The sequence below is a fragment of the Phlebotomus argentipes genome, unplaced genomic scaffold, assembly GCF_947086385.1.
Source record: "Phlebotomus argentipes unplaced genomic scaffold, Phlebotomus argentipes genome assembly contig_5, whole genome shotgun sequence".
Lineage (NCBI taxonomy): Eukaryota > Metazoa > Arthropoda > Insecta > Diptera > Psychodidae > Phlebotomus > Phlebotomus argentipes.
The window spans coordinates 6,145,573-6,167,224 of record NW_026776165.1 but is presented as its reverse complement, the minus strand read 5'-3'; the positions used below and the strand labels follow the sequence as shown (position 1 = coordinate 6,167,224).

Here is a 21,652-nt window from a genome sequence, read left to right as displayed (position 1 = left end):
TTTTTGCCCACTTCATCCCACCCACATGGAAGCCACCACCCCCTTTAGCATCCCACATCCATTTCCTTTTTGCCCTTCCGCGCCTCCGCCACACTTGTATATATTGCGTTTCTTTCTCCAATTTTATGAATATGACAAGGAATAATTATAAAATGTTCACATAGCACACAGCCAGTGAGTAGATATATCGCAACACTAAAGTATAAATGGAATGTAAATACAAGGAAGAAAATAATAAAAATGCCCTGGTAAACGCCCTCAGCTCACAACACTGTGCGCTTCCACTGCCAGCCAGAAGGCATGGAAGTTGTCTCGTCGCCTTATCGAAATAGTTTCTCTATTTCACAATAATGATTTTGAGTTTGAATTTGCAGATTGTGATGATTGAGAGAGACATATTTCGCAGAAGAACCGCCCATTTGGAAGCTCCGCCTTCAGCTCTGACTGAAATTACTTGAATGGAATAACAGAGATTTCAACTCTTTTTGCGTGCTTTTCTAAATGTCGCACAATAGATTTTGTGACTGTTGCGCAGCCAATGAGTTGTTTCTCTTACATGAACGATTTGGTCGACTGAACAGACAAGATGATCAATTTATGAGTTCTCTGTAAAATAGTTAAAATATTCTAAATATTTTTATTTTTTAATACATATTTTAATTGGAAGATAAAAAGAAATTTGAAAATATATTAATAATATTATAATATAAAATGATATGGCAATAATATATAATTTATTTGTCTGTACTTCGGTGTTAAAAATTAAAGCAAATTATTTCAAAAGGATATAAGAAGCCAAAAAGAAAAAAATTAGTTTTTATTGATAATTCTATTTCAAAGACAGATATTGCTTATTAAGAACGCTCAAAATATTTTCCACTTTTGCTGAAATAAAGTCCACAATCGTGGTTTTTTCATGAGACACAATAGCTGTGCCACGTTGATGAGATGACCCAACTAAAAAGTATACATGTATGAAGGAGCGAAAAAAGGGTCGTGCGAGGAGGAAATTTTTGGAGAAAATTCTGCACGAAAATGAATAGATATTGATTAATTTTTCCTCAGACCCTCCTTTCTTGCTCCCCCATCAATTCCCGCCCTCGCGGCGAACTCCAACTGAAATTAAATGCAGATATGGTGAAAAAGGCAAAAGAGGCCAACTTCCTAAACATTCCAATAGATATTCAATTAATAGATAATTAATATTGGTCACGATACTTGTGAGCACATCAGGTACAATTCATTCACTCGTAAGCGTGCGGCTTCTCGGCCACGCACGGAAGCTCTTCCTTCTCTCTCTCTCTCTCTCTTTGTGTCGCTTTCGCTCTCACAAATTGCACTTCGTTAGGATAATTGAACTATCATGGTCGTCGACAGTGTCCGAGGAGAGGAGAAGAAGGATTATCTGCGGTTGGAGACAATCGCCTCAGGCTCGATGATGCAGTAAAATGGGAATTTAGTCGAGGTTTCTGCACAGATTGAAATCTTCTTGTCATACTTTGACCCATAAAGCATCAAATTGCTGCTGTGGATGCCGCGAGTCAATTAATTTTTGAGATTTTTGCTCACTTTGGAGGTTATGATGCCTGTAAAACACCACTCAACAGTTTCTCTGAATTCAAATAAAATCTTTTTTCATCGCAGTCCCGTACAAATGGCATGTTTTAGTATTTTACCACTAATCTCTGAGATTCATTTTGAGAAATTGCCTAGGAAGTCTAAGAAAACTATCATCTAGAAGGTTTGGCGCATTCTTCATTCATCCGGGAACGTCTACACCAACGCCATCCGGTGGGCATTCTGTGCATCGAAATCATACAAAAACTGTCAGATGATTGCCAAGAAGGGTGACAGGAAGTGAAAAACAAAGCAAATTACAGTGAAAAAGTCCTCAGGACAATGTATAACTTCAACGGTGACTTCCGGAGGCGTCCTGAGCAAAATTTCAGCGGCCAGTCACGGAAGCCCGACCGTGATTCCGTGATCAGGCGGGCGCAAGTGGAGAGATTGAAGCGAGAAGAGGCTCGACAGCAGGAGACGAGCGCCTTCATAATCCAGTCCTTCTTCCGCAGCTACTCACACAGGCAGCGCGTGAAGGCATCTGAGAGGTGCAATTTCGATGCCTTCGTGCCCGCCCACAATGTTCGGGTCACGACACAGCAGCTGGACTATCTCTTGCAAAGATTCATCTTCTTTTTCGATCACTCACGAACTGACGACTGTCAGCGATTGGTGAGTTGTGTTGCGCACTTCCTGTCCGGATGACTTGCACATTTTCGCTTCTCTTGCAGCTGCGAGTGTGTGAGCTGATCATCCAGGATCCCAATGTGGTGTTCCACAGTGTCTTGTGCGACAAGATCTGGAAATATCGCCTACAGAGACTCTTGCTGATCGCCTTGAGGCAATTGCACGCTTCCGTGAAGAGTCCTCCAGGAGTTCTCCTCCAGATCTATGAGATCTTCATTGCCAACGATGCTCCAGCGCCGTGGCATCAGATTGTCATTGATTTGCTGCAATATCTGCTCCAGAGGAACTTCTTCCTATATCTCAGGACCATCATTGACAGCCAAAGTGGACTGATTCCCACAAATCCGGCTGACATTTCGCCAAATCTCCCCTGCTTCCGCTACCTCCAGCTCACCATGAAGCCCCTGTATCTCCTCCAGTGCACAGACGATGATGTGTTCAGCGTCACTGTGCTGTCAAACTTCCTGCGACACATCTTGAGTCCCGAACTCACGAGATCCAGCAAGATTCTCCTGCTTCCGTATTTTGTCACCTGCAAGAAATTCCCATACATGAAGTTCCTCACATATCTCTCGTCACTGTCATCGCCCGACGGCAGCCACCTCTTCTCCAGCTCACTGCTGTACTCCCTGCTCTACCTGGATCGCCACTATCTGGACCTGGTGAGGAGTGTGGATACAAAGTCGCACTATCTGCGCAGCCTGTCGAGGATCCTGCAAGCCAGTGTCTACAATTTTGTTGAGAGGCGCCTGGAGGGACAGATGGAGGGTCAGAGTGACTCTGACGAGGATGAGGACGTGCCTGTGACGATGAGCGAAGTGAGTGTGGAGGAAGAGGCGCTGAGAGAGAGTGTGAAGATCCTGGGAGATGTGCGTCACATGAACAAAATCGCAGAGTTTGTGGACTCTCTGGTGGATGATCACGAAGCCATCTCAGCCACATGCCACATTTGCAACAGCCTCATGATTTACGGCAGAATGTCCGCGTCAGGATCCAGTCATCTGTGAGTTCATCAACACTGTTCAATTCATTCTAGACTGTTCTTTTATCGTCGTTTCTTTTTCTCCAGATTGCTGAGAATCCTGGCAGAGAGATCGAAGTTCATCCGCGCCATTTGGTTCAGCGTCGATCAGCTGAGCAAGTCCTTCGGCGGCTCCTTCACGAGTGCCATTGTGAAGTGTGCAGAGAGCTCTGTTCCCCTCCTCACCACCTTCTGCACACTCCTCAGCCAGAAGGTGTCCACACTGCACGACGAGGAGTTCATAGCGGGTCACGAGGTGGACAGCCCGATGCCCTTCAATGTGGACCAACTGATTGAGGTGAGCCACAAACTCACGACACTGTGTCTGGAGCTCATCGATCTGGCGTTTCCCGAGACGAAGATCACGCTGAAGAACAACTACAAGCCCATCATCGATCCGTCGGGCGGGCGAGTGAGTGAGACGACGATGGAACTGGAGAGAAACACCAAGTGGCGCCACATCTTCAAGGTGTGCGTGACTCTGCTGCGGCAGATTTACAACAGAGACTTGCGCCTCAGCTTCTGTCCGGCGAATCACTGGGAGATTCCCTCCTTCAATCTCGTGATGGACAAGAGTGCGAATGTGTTTTATCTGCAGCAGAGCGTTCAGGAGGATCTCATTCCACTGAGCACGCCCAGCGGCGCGTCGGGCAGCGATCAGATGCCGACGATAGACAACGGCGGTATTCCCATGACAGCCAAGCAGATCAGATCGATAAAGATCCTGAAGGAGATCCCGTTCACCATCTCCTTCAACATTCGCGTGGTGATGTTCCAAGAACTGCTGGCGGTGGACAAAATGAGGGCTCAGGGTGAGTCTCATCGGTTCTTCGTGGAGCCCCGAGTGCACATCACAGTGCGACGATCGCATCTCTACGAGGATGCCTTCAACAGTTTGGCTTATGAGAATGGTGAGCATTTTCCCGCTCTTTCCTTACCTGCCTTAACTTCTCCTCTCTGTCTTTCAGAGCCTGATTTCCATGGGAAATTCAAGGTTCAAATGATAAATGCTGCCGGACTGGAGGAAGTGGGAATCGATGGTGGTGGAATTTTCCGGGAATTTCTGTCGGAACTGCTGAAGACGGCCTTCGATCCGCATCGTGGCTTCTTCATGATCACCACGGATAACAAATTGTACCCAAATCCGGGCGCTGGGAAGATCGTGGAGGACTTCAAGGAGCACTATTACTTCATCGGGCGCGTCCTGGGCAAGGCGCTGTATGAGAATCTGCTGGTGGAAGTGCCACTGGCCGATTTCTTCCTCTCGAAGCTCGTCAGCAAATACTCAGATGTGGACATCAATCAGCTGGCGTCTCTCGATCCTGTGCTGCATCGCAATCTGCTGTCGCTGAAGGCGTACGACGGCGACGTGAGTGAGCTGGGGCTGGATTTCACGGTGGTGTGCGAGGAGCTAGGCGAGACGCGCGTGGTGGAGCTGAAGCCCAACGGGGGCAACATTTCGGTGTCCAATCACAACCGAATGGAGTACATCCACTTGATGGCGGACTACAAGCTCAACCGGCAGATCAGGCCGCAGTGTCTGGCGTTCCGCGAGGGGCTGCAGAATGTCATTCCCACGGAGTGGCTGTCGATATTCAGCAATAAGGAGCTGCAATTGTTGATTTCCGGCGCTGAGCACTCGATTTGCGTGCAGGATCTCAAGTGTCACACCAAGTATGGCGGCAACTATACAGCGGATCATCCCACGATTGTCCTCTTCTGGCGAGTCATTGACAGCTTCACGGACATCCAGAAGAGACAATTTCTCAAGTTTGTCACCAGCTGCTCCAGGCCACCACTCCTGGGCTTCCGGGTATTGCTTTTCTTTCTCTCAATGCGTCTTTTTAATCTGTCTCTAATCCAGGGTGTTTTCTCCTTGCAGGAACTCGACCCACCTTTTTGCATACAGGATGCTGTGAACACAGAGAGACTCCCGTCGGCGAGTACGTGTCTCAATCTCCTGAAACTGCCCCCATTCCAGAATGAAGAGACCCTCAGGATGAAGTTACTCTATGCTATTGACAGTGGTTCAGGTTTTGAGCTTAGTTAATTTATTTTTTCTTCCGCGTAAAACCCATCGTGTATTTCGAAAGATTTATTCAATAAATTGTCGTGAGATGTCCGTGGGAACTAGCGAGCATCAAATACCACCACTGGAAAGAGAGAGAAGTGGAGACAATCAGGGGACATTTCTTTGGGAATCCGGAAGTGTACTTACATCTCTTTGTGCGCTTCTTGTACATGATTCTGTAGCCACACTCACGGCAACGGATGGGATCACGCGGTCGCATGTCGTTCTCGTGATGACACTCTGGAAATATCACGGAAAAGTGAGAAAAATCCACACTGAAGACCAATAACAGAAAACCTAACCTCCACAAACATACACCATGGCGGTTTTTGTCACCGCAGAGTCCTTCGAAGTGCTGGGTTCACTCATGTTTCAGCTGAGGGACTCTAGAGGTACTGTTGTACACAATATTCACTTGTAATTTTCCGGTATTTCCCTATGATTTTCACGAAAAAACAGCAGAAGACGCTCAATGCGCTTTATTTGTTTACCAAACTGACGAAATGTCTGCCACTAGAGGCGTTGCCAGCGCGCTGCTTCCCGTGGAAATTCTTGCGGGGAAATAATTCAAAATTCCATCCGTTAGTTTGCATTAAGCTTTTCGTCACTTTATTTTTGTTTCGCTTTTTTCGAGAAAGATAATCTTTCTATCTATAAAAATGGACAGTTATGGATAATTGTTCTTTTCTCACAAATGTATATAATATTTTTTTGTATAAAAAACTATATCGTAAATATGACATTTTTTTTTTTCAATGTAAAAGCACATTTTTGTCTTTGTTTTTCCTTTTCTTTCACAATTGCTCGCGATATATTGTAATTTTCTGTTGAAATATTTTTTTCTTTTGTTATCTCCCACAAAATGGACATTTATGAGTTAAGAAAAGCCACACAAAAAGACCCATTAAAAGCGTGTTTTTAATATTTGAATGCACAATGTGAATTTATGGATCACATCTTGAGGCAGAGAAGCGATAAAAAACATTCTTTCACACATTTAGCTTTGTTTTTTTTTGGTTTCAACGCCACTTAATTCTCCATTCTTGCACGTGATTAGGTTAATAATTTAATTATTAAAGGTAAGCATAAGCACAAGGTGATGTCAACAGAAATTCTGTGATTATAAGTTAAATAGAGAAAAAATGTAACACAGTTTTTTTTGTTGTTGTGATAAAACAGAAACTAGAGATAAACTACAATATTTCTCCTTTCCGTCTTAAACTTAGTGGTAATCTTTACAAGTTAAGAACTAAAAATAACGACTCAATACAAATTCTAAAAAGTGTGTGATTTTGATTTTAGGATTCAATAGGATTTCTTCATTTCTCCATTTGGCAAAAACTATTCCCTAAACACAATTACAATAGTTACAATTGTTTATATCAACTATCTTGGTTCATCTCATTAAAGTTTTGTGTGTTTCTCTTTCTCCTAAGAAAAATCAGTCCTTTTTTTTCTATATAACCCTTGATTGACTTTGACAAAACGCCAATATCCCACCCTAAATACACTTTCTTTCTCTAAATTATACACTTAAACGAACTAAATATTAAACTAAATTCTTTCATAACGTTAAGTAAAAAGGTTCTGATATTAAAATTCTCGTTGAAAGACTTGAGCATATATCTTTTCATCCTTTCTCTCTCTTTTTTCTTCTTTTTCATGATAAAAAAAATTGCGTACAACACATTTGCTCTCTCTTTCTCTCTGGAGCTCTAAAAGTAGTACAATAGTAGCTAAAAATTCTCAATACTTCCTCTCATCCACTTAAGTACAATTCAAGCTGCTTTCGTTGCATTCTGACGAGGTAATTGGAAAATTCACACGGCCGAGTTGCGCCCAATCAGTTCGCCGCTGCGCGAATAAGTCATGGTGCCGTCGTAATCCACGGAAGACGGGATGAACTTCACGCCGCCATTGGCGGCCACATTGTTCAGCGGCTGATTCTCCTGATCGTCGTCCCTGTTGAAGATGATAAAGAAGCTAAAGTGTTTAATTGTTTATCATCTCCATCACTGTGCATTTCATGCAAACAAACACACAAATTCTCTCCCGCGGCAATCGTGAGAAAGAGGCTGAAAGCATGCAAATTTTGATGAAAATTCTGTTAAAGACACTGCAAGTGTGCCGAACAGTCAATAACTGTGGAAAATACAGAGTCGATGAATTAAACTGACAACTTATGAGGTAAAATTGTGATTTATCCACTTAAATATTTTCTTTAATCATATTTTAACGCACAATTTTAGAAGAAATATTCTATAAAATCCAATTTTAATATGTTTTACATGAAGTTCGCAAAACGTTTTCAACTTAATAATTGTCAAATCACATTAAAAAAAAACCTCATTTTCTTCAGTACTGAAGAGCTAAAGAAATCGTGAGTAAATAAATATGAAGATGTGCCAAATCATCAACAAAGTGTATTAGAAATAAAAGGTATTAGTTTTTGATATGATCAAAAGGAAATTTGTCCTAAATTTCAGAAGTGACCTAATCAAACTTTCGCTACTGTATATTGTCAGTTCAATTGTCCATCTGTGTGGCAAAGAAACTCTATCAAATTTCCCATCAGTTGTTGTCCCTCGGCGGCTACTGTTTTGCTGTGTTTGGGGGAAAAGAGCGTGTTGAGATGTGATTTGCTTACAAGGGTGTTAGTTTGGGTGGTGTTAGGCCCATCTTGAGTGACGATGGCGACGGCAGGGGAGACGGCGAGGGCTCCTTCACGAGGCTGCTGCTGCAATAAGGAAGCGGGAAACGCCACCCGTAAAGACTATCGCGCGAGAGTGCATTCGAGTGTGTTAGAATGATGGGACACAACGACATAAAGAATGGTAAGAATTCTTAGAGAGAGAGAATGTTTAACCCAATGTCAGAAGCATGCTTTCTTCTCTGTCACCAATTTCACCGGGTATCATTTCACCAACTCACCTGCTGAACTTGTTGTCATCATCGATGTCCCTGGACGGCGAGGACTTGTTGCCACTCTGCCTGATGGTGGCCAGCAGGCCAATGTTGCAGATCTTGCAACATAGCAAATCCATTATGATGAGCAGCAGCAGAACGCCGCCCACGGCGATGGCGATTATCGCCACAGACGAGAGGATGGGATCGTCTTTCCTCAACACCACATCGCCACCTGCGCGCGAAAAGGAGTGGCGCCGGAAGGGGGAAGAGAGCGAGGCGGAAGAGAAGAATTATTGCATTGAGTTAAATAAAAATAATTCAGTTAAACAGAAATCACATTTTGCTTCACTTGCAGACATTGAGACATTTACGCACAGAGACACAGAAATTATACAAATTATTCTAGCATTTTGTTTAGCCACAGGAAAAAAGAGAAAAAAAAGAAACATGAAAACCACCAACCAAAGCAACAGAAAATCTCTACACCAATTAATTCAATGTTATAAAATGCCGAGAAACAAAAACTCTGGTCAAACGACGAGAGAAAAGAAGAAGAAAAAAAGACACGAAAGATTTGGCAAAGAATAAAAATTAAACAAAGTATTTTCTTCAATCAACTCTCTATTAATATCGTCCAATGTCAAACAATCACTTAAAAAGACACTTCATAATGCTTCATAACTAATCATATATCTCCAAAATATGTCATCCTTTCCCTAATATAATTTGCGCAAGAGAACACTTGAGATTTTATTTATAGCTTGACTTAAAAATATCATCTCATCATTTTTTTTTCTCTCCTAGTTTGCGATAAACTCTGCTTTTCGCCATCAAAATTTCTGTCTTTCTCGCTCTTTCATCATCGCAACTTTGCATTGATTGAATATTGTCATAACAACACATTTTCTTTAACTCTTCTTGATGAGGCGTCAAGTGGAGATTCTTTTAAGTAAATATGATTGAATCATTTCAATATTATAAGTAGATTGTTAACAACTACATTTTCCACACAGTTGGATAAATTCTTTCTTTTCCCCTTTGCAGCTCATAATTTACACAAATTTCTTGTTTTTATTTTGTTTGCACTACAATTACAGATTTTGATTTTATCTCTCTCTTATTTCTTAAAATGTTTCAACTGTGAAATTTCATTTCACAGCAAAACCTCAGGCAAGACATCTTTCCTGTGCTCAATACGCTTTATACTCTTGTTTATTCTATTAACCTATCGCAAAGAGACAACTTTGGAGGATAAATAGAAGAATATTTATGTGATTTCGATAGAAAAAAAATTATGTTTATAGAAATTGAAGTTTTCAGTGATATTCGATGAAAATGCAGAATATCATCGTAAATTTATTGTATTAAATGCAATCTAAATAAAGTCACTTTTATCACATTATAGCGAACAAAAATAGCATAAAATCTGTTTCTTCAAACTGAATTTGCCATCAATTTTATCGACAGCTTGAAATTGATGCAAAAAGGCACTTTGAAAAATAGGAAAGAATTCGCCTTTCTCGCAACTACAATTGTATTATACAAAATAGCAATGATAGTAAATACTTTCGTGTAATACACAAAAATGTCGTAAAACTGGCAAAATATGAAACATTTCCAAATACACACAATTGACATGAAGACAATGAAAGAAACAATCATTCGATATTTATCCCTTCAACAATCCATAACATGTAGCAAACGAAAAATGCTCTGAAAAAGCACTAAAACGATCGGTGGTTTCCATTTAGCCAAATATTTACCCTAAAACTGTTTACATATCGAATGAAAAGAATGAAAAAAAAATCTACTATTACCGTGAAATGACTTGAGACGTTTGGTGCCTTTATAAACACATCACTCAACATTCTTCTAATCATCCTCACACTGTTGTCAGCACGTTTTATCTCATCCTAACGAAAATGATCATTTAGCGATATAGGAAAAAACCATGTTTTAAAATTTGTAATAATAATTTTTTTCAAAATGACAAATTCATTTAAGAAGAATTGATAAAGATTTTCTCGTCCTTTTGGTTAGCATAATTTTCACAGTGTTTTTCTCATCAAATTTCTCTCTTTCTCTCTCTACACAATATTCTTGAAATTCTTTCTCTCTTCTGTTCTTCATAAGATATGGTGTTATATTTTTTCTTTACTTTCTTTTTAGTGTGCTTCACATATCATTACATATCTCTCTCTATCTCTTCTTTCTTCTTCAACACACACACTTTTACCAGCCAGAGCAAAAGTCTCTATGGTTTTCATTTCATGATTTTTATGCGTCTGTCACCACACACCAGAAAAATCTAGCATCATTGCGAATGCAGAACAGCTGGCAGAGTTGAAACTGAGAGCAGGACAATGAATCCGTGAAAGAGAGCGGATGGCCATTGATATGTGACACCCAGTGAGTGTGCGTTGAAATAATTTCCTAATTGTATCAGATGAAAAGAGAGGCGCAAGAAGTACAAAAACATGGTGAGCAGAGGAGGAAAAATGAAAAAGAATGGATTATAGACTAAATAGAGAACATCAAATATGAGTGAAAATTGCTCCCAATGGCACGGAATGGTTAATTTTCAACGCTACAAAATCACTCTTTTTTCTTCTCCGTCTTTCTTCTCACTACAGAACATCATCCGCACTAAGTGAATGGAGTTGGTAATTAAATGATTTTTGTGCTTGAATTTCTCTCTCTCTCTCTCTTGCTTTCAATTAAAACTGCAGTGGTGAGATACATGTTGATTAATTATAATGAGAAAGAAATAAAAATTATCATAGGATGTGAATCTTCTCAATTAATGCTGCCAATTAATTTTCATAAAATATGGAATGGACAGACTAAGTGAGAAACATACTGAAAATGGTGTGTGATGATGATCATATTTAGCTGCCAACTTCTACAGTCAAATAATAAAGAATCCAACAACTCTCTCTCTTCTTTCTCTCTCTCTCTCTCTCTGAGCATGAACACAAGACATTACAAAATTAAAAAGAAAAAGAGTATTGAAAATACTTTGCGCAAAAGTAATGGTAAAAAAAAATTTCATACAGCTATTATGCGAGCACATGAGTAAAATCCTACGAAAATCATAAGAGGTTACAAGAGCACGAGCAGCACACTGTGAGACAGCACAAGCAAGACAATCCACGGGGAGGATGCTGCTGTATGCATGGCACGTCCGTCGGATGTGTCGACGGACGCCAGGCTGGATTGATACAGCAGCGTACCCAAGTGCCTCGGCGACGAGAACTCACCTCTGGCCGTCTTTATCATGAGACTCGCCGGCTCCGAAAAGCCGATGGCATTGTGCGCCCGCAACTCCGTCCTGTAATACGTGCCCGCCTGCAAGCTGCTCATGTCGTACGCCGTGGCTTCGCTGGCGTGAATGTCACGCGTCACACACAATTCACCCGTCTCGTGCCACTCACCGTTCACCTTCACACCCTGCAACACATCAAGAGGAGAAAACGATGAAGGGTGTCAGTCTCAAGGGACACCCCTCAAATGCTCGACATTTCCTCCCCATCAATAAATGATTTGATGTTGGGAGAGATGAGATTGCATCAGAGCTGAGAGCATTCTGACACACTGGATAAAGAGAGGGGCTAGAAAAATTGTATATTTTATCATGTTTTCACCCTCTGGCGTCTCTTGGTGTCATTTTTATAAGGAATTTAAACAATTTTCCCACTCTTTCATCACAATTTACCAATTTTACACTTTAGAACTTGAGTATAGAGTCAAAATAAAAACAGAATTCAAAGATCTCCTTCATCTTTGGAATGAAATTTATCTATAGTCTACAAAATGCTCTCAACTCTGTCAAAATATGCTTAAGAATGAATAAACTCACCGGACAATAGCGCAGTTGGTAGAAATCAATCAATTCCCCATTGTTCGGCGGAACGCTCCAGCGCATCTCAAAGTGATCAGCATACGGAGACATCACCATCGGATCCGCCCCATCTTCCGCCTCCGAGTCGTCAATAGGATTGTGCAGCAGACGCGGCGGTTCAGGCTCAGAGCGTCGCGGTGTCGATTGCAACTTGTACGCACTCCACTGGCCCAATCCCACCAAATTGCGCGCCGCAAAGCGGAAATTGTAGGTGGTCTGCGGAAAGAGACCCTCCACAATGTACGGACTGTCCGGTGACCATGTTCTGTTGAAGGCATTGTTCCAGTCACGATCCAACTCCCTGATGTACTGCACTGAGAATGCCGTAATTGGCATTCCCAACTCCACCGGCGGCGCTATGATGTCGAATGTGATGCTGGTGGCTGTGACAATGCGCGGAATGGCCTGAGGAATGGCGTCGGGGATTCGGGCTAGCTTCAGCTGCATGATGTGCTCACTGCGTCCCAATCTGTTGCTGGCAATGCACTTGTACGCCGTGTAGTAGCGATTGTCAACGGGTGTCACGATCAAATCACTCCTGGGTCCGCTGCCCTGAATCTCAAAGTTCCTGTCGTACAATTCCGTGATGAGACGCTCATTGAGACGCCACTCGATTGTGGCATTGGGAATACCCTCTGCCAGACAGCTCAGATTCACCGGTCGCTCCTCCCAGCTGAACACCGGCGGCAGTGTCTTCATGTAGTCAAATGTGGGCGGATATTCGACAGCAATGTGACCCACTTTGAAGGCACTCTCGCCCTTATTCCTCGCCACACACTCATACAATCCATCATCCGTGCGATTCACGTCCAGAATTCTCATTGTGCCACTCGATTCGCCACGTTCATCGTCAAACGACTGCTCAAGCACGATGCGATCGTCATTTGGCTGCGGTCCAGGCACTAATTCCTCCTTGGAGCCCCATCGACTGGTCAGACGAAAGAAATTATTCACATTTTCGAGATCTTATCATCAATTGTGTATATTTCTTCAATTGAAGCCAATTTATTACTATGCCGATAAGAAAATCTATACCATGAAATTAATATATTTGCGCGAAAATAGTTAAATTTTGCCATATAAAATCATCAACTGGAATATCTTCTCAAATCTATCATTAATCAACTCAACAATCTCAATGGGAAGATGTATACGAACACGAGGGAAACAAGCGAGAGATGATTGAATGACTCACCGGAATGTGATGAGCGGCGGGGGACGTCCTGTCGCCTTGCAGAGCAACTGCCCCTCCACCTTCACCGCCACTGTTGTATTCCACAGTTCGTAAATCCTCGGGCGAATGACGACATCAAGGAGGGTCTGAGACTGCGACACTCCGGCGGCATTCTTGGCGATGCACGTGTAATAGCCATAGTCATCCTTGTCCACTGTCAGAATATTCATCTGACCCGTGATAGAATTGACAATGAACCTGTCCGCTTGCGCCACATTCCGCTGATCAATTGACTTCACCCACGTGAATTCCGGCACAGGCTTCCCAGTGGCATTGCAGAATGTGGAGAAGCCCTGACCCTCCACAGTCTCCAGTACACTCGGCAATCCATAGATTTGCGGCTTTATCTGCACCTCAACGCGAATGCTGCGCTCCACGAGTTCTCCTGTCTGAATCACAGCCGCACGACAGGTGTAAATGCCATCATCAGCTTCCTCAACGCTGCGAATCAGAAGTCCATGCGTTCGCACCACATAGCGATCGCCCGTCTTGATGGGATCCCCATTCCTCAGCCAGTCAATGGACGGCGCCGGTCTCGCCGTCACCTCACACTTCACCACATAGTCCGAGCCAAGGATTGGATACTGATTCTCCGGCGCGTCCTTCCACGTGATCGCCACATACGTCTCAATGCGCACCGACTGCACCATCAGCTCCGTGTTGGCGTACGACGCCGTGCAGTAGTACGTGCCCGCCATGGTGTCCGTGAGCACGGGAATAAGCAGGGCCAAGCTCTGGTCCCCAGGAAGCACTTCCGTGTACATCGGAGGCGGCTGTTGGCCCGGTCTGCCACACGCACACACAAAGAAAAACCCCACATTAATCACCCTCCTCAAGAGCTCGAGAGTTTGTGCTTCGCAGCGCGCAAATCACAACACAACAAGAGGAAAATATCATCGGGTATTTGCTCGCAATTGGCATTTCTCTGTTAGACCAAACAATCATCATGGAGATTATTTATTTATCGGCGGGCGCAATGGTAACACATTAAAATGGGAAACGATGAGGAGCGCGCGGTTGCTCGGCAAATTCGTGCTTGTCTCGCCTCTTACCCAGCTTTCAATTAATCCCTCGAACACACACACTTTACGCCATCGAGATTTACGACCACCAAATTCCCCACTTAAATAATCATAAAAAAAGAAGAAGAACGTGTGGCTCAATAGGGAGGTTTATATTGCATATTTGCACCAATTGAGAAAGTGTGTAAAGCCATAATTTTTTCGCCTGTCTCATATTTTCTGTCTAAACATTTTTATTAAAACATTTTAGGGATAAAAGAGAACAAACTATAGGAGAAATTGAACAATGTATGGGGATTTTCGCAAGATGCTAGATTTAACAAACAACTCTAATAAAGACTTTAGATTTTGTCTACACTCCAATTTGTTATGATTTTGTGTATTTTCTTGTAAGAGAAATGTTATGTTGAAAATTTCTTATTAGATAAATTCCTAAGAGAATTAGAAAGTCAATTGTTTGCAGTATTTTATCCCATTTTATTGACTAATGCTGAGTTTCTTCAATTCTCTGAATGATTAAACACTCCTCGTAATTCATAAGAAAATTGCTCTTCTGATGCTCGAGTATGCCAAGCATTGTTCTTAGCTTCTCGATTTGCTACAAACGAGCATTGAATATTACTAGAGACGGGATGAATTAGAATGATTCACGCTTGAAATTCACATCACGTGCGTCACACTGTCGAGACTCTTGTTGTTATTCCAAAAGCCGCCTTGCAAATTTACTCCACAAGACTTTCTCTTCCTCTCTTCCTCTCTTTCTCTCTCTCTGAAAAGCCCCAACAAATTACTTATCCCATAAGCGAGAATTTGGCTCTCGAGCGGTCAATTTCCTCAATTGGCGCCCAATGGCGCGAAATTCCTTTGTCTTGCCGGACAAGCACGAACTCTCCGAGGCACTGGCAAACCTTCTCGTGGGGAATTTCATTCAAGAGGAGAGAGAATCGCATGCCACACAGTTCCGCATAGATTGGCGATATGGACTGAGGCGTCTCAGGGCGTTAAATGGAAATGCTGGTTTATATGTTGAATTGAATTGTGAGGAATGGGGCAAATGAATGGGTCACAATGCAAAGAACAGCAGAAAAAATACATGAATTTATCGTGTTAGAAGAAATTGTGAACACGCTGATGATTGTGTGTCCATCAGTGGAGGCGGATTAACAAGAGGCAAACTAGAGTAGAGAGGATTTCTGACCAGAAAAGAGGGCGCATTGATGGAATGATTATACTCATGTGCAACACAACACGATAGACAAACCAAGAGAAAAGGGGCATCGCTTTGTTCACTTACTTCACCGGCAATCGATTCCCGGATGAATCGTACAGTGGGCGGTAATATTCGATCCTGACAATTATTTATTTACAAATTTAACAAAAATCGTGATAAGAAGGAGCGTTGGTGGCGGAAAAAGTGCAAGATTGACGCATTCCTGGCGAGATAAGCTCATCTATCTTGCGCTCTTTCGTCTATCGCCACTGGGAAATTTGATCTTCTCTCAGCGGGAAGTGAGAGAATTTCATGTGAAGACAAGTGGGCGGGGGAGGATTAGGAGATGATGAGAAAAGCACTCACGGTTTGGGCAGAACAGTCATGTTCTGGTCGTCTTTCCACTGAAGATCCGACACCAAATTCACATCTGGCACATTTGGCCGACAAGTGAGCATGAGGGATTTTCCCACGGGCTTCCGCTGAATCGACTGCATGGGCAGTATCTCCAAATGGGGCTGAAATTGGCTCACGACGCCGTCTGCAAATTGGAGCGCAACGCAACACGAAAATTTATGAGTTCCGGAAGTTTGACAGGTGGCCGTCCTTGACTCACCAAAGGCAACGATGAGCAGCAAAATCCCCCGCAGAGCCATCATTTTGCCCATGGATCCAGCAAGTGCACCACAAATGCCACCGACAACACCAAATCCGGACGTGCTGGCGCGTCGGGAATCGCGTGAAAAATGCAAAATTTACTCTCTGTGCCCCGCCCAGAGATGTGCAAAAGACAAAAAACCGCGAGCAGCGCACTAATCACATTTCAGCGATGGAATTTCACGCGCGGCACACTCAATTGGACACCAAGGGCGACTTGTGCGGGCCTCAGTGGGTTGGAAGGAAGTGAAAGGACAACAATTTGCTCAACAAACGAAAACAGAAAACACAATAAAATGCACCCCAAAAAAATCAATAAACGCCATGCACTTGTCACTGGCAAAAGTGCGTCACCCGCGCAGAGTCGGTACGGCAGAGCATCGCGTGGGACAGCGTCGTGGGACAGCGTAGAGAAACAGAAGATTTCATACGCCACAGTTTGTGGGGTATATTTGGGTGTAGAATTCCTGGCTGATCATTTATTACCTTTTATAGTGAGATACAGTAAAGAAGATGAAGAGTGGTGACTGAGTGGAAATTCTTTATGGATTCTGAAAATAGTCTAGATTAGTGAAACGAAAAATCCCCTTTAAAGTTACCATTTTCTTTTATTTTTAGATTCCTAATGAGTTCAGTAAGAAAGTAGGGGATGATTTAATTTTTCAAGTATTTCCTGACTAACTCTGAACTCATTCTCAAGATTACAACACCTTTTCACCCTTTTCAAAGGTGTGAAATCAAAGTTTTTCCTATTTATTTTACAGTGTACAAATTGTCCTATTTTTTGGGACGTGTCCCAAATGAAACATTTAATTTAGCTGCGAATCGCTAAATGGAGTGAACGAATGAACAAAGTTTTTGTTCAAAAAGGTGAAATTACATCCACAACACTGTTGATTCCGAAGAATTCGCGCGGTGCTTGTTTTTTTCATGTCCCAAGGCTTTCCCGCGCTTTCCTCCACAAACGCTGTACTTCGCAGAGCGCCGCCAGTGGCGCTGGTGTCTGTGGGCAGCGAAACTGGGCAGATTCGACCATGAGAGTTGGCAGTGTTGAGAGTGTTTTCCCGTGTAAATGACGTTCAGCGATGCTTTGTGTCGTCTTGAGCGGGAAGTGATAGATCTTGTGTTGTGGACGAGGCATCAGATGGTGCTCCGAGGGCACCAGAGAGGCAAATAGTGGCGTGAGAGATTGTGCGCTTTGCTGGGCCGGAAACGTCGTGCAGTGGTCAGGAAGTCAAAGAGCGTCGTGACCTTTGTTGCCCGCCCCGTACGTGAGTGTGAAGACTGAGAGAATAAATATTTGTGATTTGATGCCCTTGAAATGTTCTAGCATAGAGTGACAGAGGCAAGATGCGTGTGACAAGGCCGGTGTTTGCCTACACCAAGAAGATCCTCGACTTCTACTCGCAGTTCAATCCGTCGCCACTGTCCATCAAGCAGTTCATCGACTTTGGGCTGAATGCGTGCGAGAAGAAATCCTACATGTTCCTGCGGAAGGAGCTGCCGGTGCGCCTGGCGAACATCATGAAGGAGATCGCCCTGCTGCCACAGCAGCTCCTCAGGCAGTCCTCCGTGGCGATGGTGAGCCAGTGGTACCACAAGAGCTTCGAGGAGATCATCAACTATGAGAAGATCGAGCCCTCCGGTGACACGCTGAAGCGCTTCGTGGGCGACCTGAAGCTCATCCGCGACCGCCACTCGGATGTGGTGCAGACCATGGCGCTGGGCATCCTGGAGCTGAAGGAGGCGCAGCACGGTGAGATTGAGCCCAGCACGGAGGCGGCCATTCAGTACTTCCTCGACCGCCTGTACATGTCTCGCATCAGCATCCGCATGCTGATCAACCAGCACACGATGCTCTTCGGCAACACGCATCCCGATCCCGGGAAGCACATCGGCTGCATTGATCCCACGTGCAATCCCAGCGCCGTGGTCAGGGATGCCTATGACACGGCGCGATTCCTCTGCGATCAGTACTACTTCGGCGCACCGGCGCTGGAGATCGAGGAGCACAACGATCTGGAGGCTGACCAGCCCGTTAGGATCATTTACGTGCCGTCGCACTTGTATCACATGCTCTTCGAGCTCTTCAAGAACTCCATGCGCGCCGTGATGGAGCGCTATGAGCAGGACGAGGAGAACATCCCGCCGATCAAGGTGAGTCTCGACGCTGTGGTCTCTGCCTGTCGCCAGTATTTCCATGGCAACAGGCAGAGAAAGTGATAAAAGAGGGTAAACATAGCACAGTGACGTAGTGAGTGATCGTGAGAGTCAAGAAAATTGTTCTTTCACTCAAGAAGGACGAAGAGATTCAGTGCTCAGGACAGTTGAGGAATTTCTGGATTTTCATTGCCATTTTCAAAGAGAAAGACTAAATGTTCGATACAGCAAAGGGGCGGGGTTTTAACGTGGGCGTGGCTTAATATGTTTTAAGCTCAGTTTTCCAACAAGCTTTCTTCTCACGACAATAATAAAGGGAGTGTCTTTTTCACTTCATTTTCCTTACGCTACTGAACATCTTGTAAGGTCAGCCATATTCAAGGGTGTGAAAATGTGTGTCAGGAAGGCTCAGACACTTGATCTAATTTATCTCTAAACTGCTAATAATCGCAATTATCAGGCACTAATGTTGTTTTTTTCGGGGGGCGTTCTTTCGAGGTCAGTTCAAGGTACTAATAAACATTCGTGCGATAGCAATCGATTTAGTGCGTCGCGAAGACTCGCAATTGGCAACATTCGATACTAAATCCATCAAGCTGATCTCATACTTTCACTTGTTTGCTTGGCTTTTAGGGCGCAAAGCAAAGGTCAATTGCCAGCTGATTAGAGTTATTTTGAGCACAAGTCCAGATATTTGTAGTTAAGACTCAAAATTTACTGTGCAAGTAGGTTGATTTTGATTGCTCGTGACGTCAAGTGTGAGCGCAATTTCGTGCTATCTCTGTAACTTCCACTTGACTTTCCCCCGAAAAATCGAACGGAAGATACAAATGAGAAATTGGCCATCAAATATACTACAAGGTTCATTAGCAAGATTGCGTGGAGTAAAAAAAAAACTAGCAGTTGTTGGGACAAATATTGAGCTTATGATAAACACAATGGAAACTCCAGTCAAGCATGAGACATCAAAACAAGCATAAACACCAGAGAGGAGATATCATTTTCGGGGAGTTGTTTTGAGCAGTTTTTGCGCAGATTAAAAGAGTCAATGTTCGTTTTATGCGCATCTTACGGTGGACAAAACGTAAGATTCTCTACTTTAAATCAATTCAAACCTGAAACAATACTAGAAGTGTTAGATTGAATGCATGTGCGCAAAACTGAGTCAATTGCTTACTTAATGAATCAATGAATATTGAGTGATTGCAGTCTTGCCAAGCGACAATAACAGTATTTTACTGCCCTCGCTTATTAACTTTAACACTCACGTTCATGCTGTGGGTTTTATGGGTTCTCTGGCTTAGTTTTTGGTTGGTTTTAATTGAAAAATTCCTCTAGTCAGTGTGATTAGAAATTAATAAAAATGCAGCCAGACATGCGCATTTGACGGCGATAGTTAAATAATCTCAGCCACACACGCGTTGCATATTGATTTGTGTGCTAATGAATAAGCAAACGACATCAATGAGCTTCAATGCTCAGCAATTTTCCACTCGCACAAGCGTGGGGGTGGGAAATGAAGACATTATAGAGAAAAATCGCGTGTTGCACATCGTGAGAGCAATTTATCGCAATTTATCCACTCTCTTCCGCAGGTCACAATTGTGCGCGCAAAGGAGGACATTTGCGTGAAGATGTCCGACCGCGGTGGCGGAATTCCGCGCTCGCAAATGGATTTGCTGTTCAAGTACATGTACAGCACAGCGCCACAGCCGCAGAAGCACGTGGATCATCAATCCAACACCGTGCCGCTCGCCGGCTACGGCTACGGACTGCCCATCTCGCGGCTGTACGCGCGATACTTCCACGGTGACCTCTGTCTGATGTCCTGCGAGGGATACGGCACGGATGCGCTGATCTATCTCAAGGTGAGCCGCCTCGTGGGTCGCTATTACTGGTCATTAATGGGGCGAAATGAAGTCAAATTGCACACACGTGAATTGGCGCAATTTACAGCGCGCGCGATGATATTGAACTACATTTTATCGCGCGCGCGCTCTTCCTCCTCTTCAAGGCTGCACAGTCGCGAAAGCACGCGCATTGCAGAAGTTGGCAAAATTGCGACAAAGACTGATCAAATTGCAGATTTATGATGGACTTCTTTATTTGAATATTCAGTGATCTTGAGATGTTTGTCTACACTTTATTCCTTAGCAATGTGTTTATTGGGCAATTTGAAGATAGAATCTTGCCTTCAAATGTTCAGCAAACATGGCTTAAGTGTGATAACAAACAAAGTGCATTTTGATTCAATCAGTATTGAACAATTAGGGAATTATGAAGTCATTAAATTCAACTTATCCTGTTACATGTCCTTCACAGACCCTTTCTGATGAGGCCAACGAATTGCTGCCGATCTTCAACAGTTCCAGCAAGCGTTTCTACGAGCCTTACGTGCCCGTGCGCGACTGGTCGTCATCCAACAGCAAATCCCGGCCGCAGATCATCATTTGAGAGGAAGACGAAAGGGAGCGAATTTCCAGTGTGAAACGACGGTTGTATTGACGGTGCTGGTCAAGGGATTCTGTGGATATCATCCCATCGCAGCCAACGAGCATTTAGCACAACTCATTGTCATTGTCCTCCATATGATCGTATTTCTCTACCATTTTTATTCTTTCTACATTGTGTACAAAGTGCGGGCATAGAAATAAAATATTTTGTTATACGGAAAGAGCGCAGAAATTGTGTTTGTGTGGCAAATTGAAGGCGAATCTCAAGTTGAAGGTGGAATTTATTAATAGAGATTGCGAGAATAGAGGAAATTTTGGCCGATTAGATGACACTTTTCCGCACGATTAAAGTCCGGGACACAGAAGAGAAAGAGAAAATTCCCACAAGATTTTCTCCTTGAGCATGTTTTCTTCTTTCTTCCGCAATTCGAGAGAAACAAAAGACCTTGAGGCATTTTTTACTATATTTAATATAATAATGAAAATATAGAACCTTAACGAAGTTTTTTATACATTTTAGAGTCATTTTTAAAATTTAGCTAAACACTTAATTCATTTTTTTATTTTTAATACATAAGTAAAAGTATTAAGATTTCCTTTTTATACTCTCTTCTTCTTCTTCTTCTTAGAAAAAAAATAATATATATAAAATTCAAATTGATCAGATGAAATTATTAAAACTGATTTCAATACATTTTATCCATTTGTTTTTCTTTTTTACTTAAAATTCCTTAACTTTTACTTTGAGGGGACGCAGAAATTAAAAATT

General features: G+C 43.0%; 4 protein-coding genes across 10 annotated transcripts; 2 read left to right on the top strand and 2 right to left on the bottom strand.

Moving 5' to 3' along the window:
- The first annotated feature begins 1,842 nt into the window (after positions 1-1,842).
- On the top strand, positions 1,843-5,386 carry LOC132265566 (ubiquitin-protein ligase E3C). The gene is made up of 5 exons (XM_059766279.1): positions 1,843-2,232; positions 2,292-3,250; positions 3,317-4,179; positions 4,237-5,081; positions 5,151-5,386. Exons 1-5 carry the CDS (start codon positions 1,900-1,902, stop codon positions 5,316-5,318), a joined length of 3,168 nt encoding a protein of 1,055 aa, XP_059622262.1. The 5' UTR covers positions 1,843-1,899; the 3' UTR covers positions 5,319-5,386.
- On the bottom strand, positions 5,303-5,842 carry LOC132265567 (DNA-directed RNA polymerases I, II, and III subunit RPABC4). The gene is made up of 3 exons (XM_059766280.1): positions 5,642-5,842; positions 5,487-5,579; positions 5,303-5,421 (listed from the first exon to the last, which is right to left on the bottom strand). Exons 1-3 carry the CDS (start codon positions 5,706-5,708, stop codon positions 5,399-5,401), a joined length of 183 nt encoding a protein of 60 aa, XP_059622263.1. The 5' UTR covers positions 5,709-5,842; the 3' UTR covers positions 5,303-5,398.
- A 79-nt stretch (positions 5,843-5,921) lies between these two features.
- On the bottom strand, positions 5,922-16,602 carry LOC132265530 (fasciclin-2). 5 transcript variants are annotated; one of them, XM_059766229.1, is made up of 9 exons: positions 16,230-16,602; positions 15,980-16,154; positions 15,698-15,751; positions 13,343-14,167; positions 12,106-13,075; positions 11,507-11,696; positions 8,271-8,478; positions 7,987-8,076; positions 5,922-7,301 (listed from the first exon to the last, which is right to left on the bottom strand). In XM_059766229.1, exons 1-9 carry the CDS (start codon positions 16,279-16,281, stop codon positions 7,160-7,162), a joined length of 2,706 nt encoding a protein of 901 aa, XP_059622212.1. In that variant the 5' UTR covers positions 16,282-16,602; the 3' UTR covers positions 5,922-7,159. The 5 variants fall into 5 exon arrangements, with proteins under 5 accessions (XP_059622212.1, XP_059622214.1, XP_059622215.1 ...); XM_059766231.1 differs by lacking the exon at positions 7,987-8,076 and having other exon boundaries at positions 5,922-7,322; XM_059766232.1 differs by lacking the exon at positions 7,987-8,076.
- Positions 16,603-17,268: 666 nt separating this feature from the next.
- Positions 17,269-21,504, top strand: LOC132256161 (pyruvate dehydrogenase (acetyl-transferring) kinase, mitochondrial). 3 transcript variants are annotated; one of them, XM_059752401.1, is made up of 4 exons: positions 17,269-17,537; positions 17,601-18,427; positions 20,026-20,298; positions 20,753-21,504. In XM_059752401.1, exons 2-4 carry the CDS (start codon positions 17,621-17,623, stop codon positions 20,882-20,884), a joined length of 1,212 nt encoding a protein of 403 aa, XP_059608384.1. In that variant the 5' UTR covers positions 17,269-17,537; positions 17,601-17,620; the 3' UTR covers positions 20,885-21,504. The 3 variants fall into 3 exon arrangements, with proteins under 3 accessions (XP_059608384.1, XP_059608382.1, XP_059608381.1); XM_059752399.1 differs by having other exon boundaries at positions 17,269-17,541; XM_059752398.1 differs by having other exon boundaries at positions 17,269-18,427.
- The last annotated feature ends 148 nt before the right edge of the window (positions 21,505-21,652 follow it).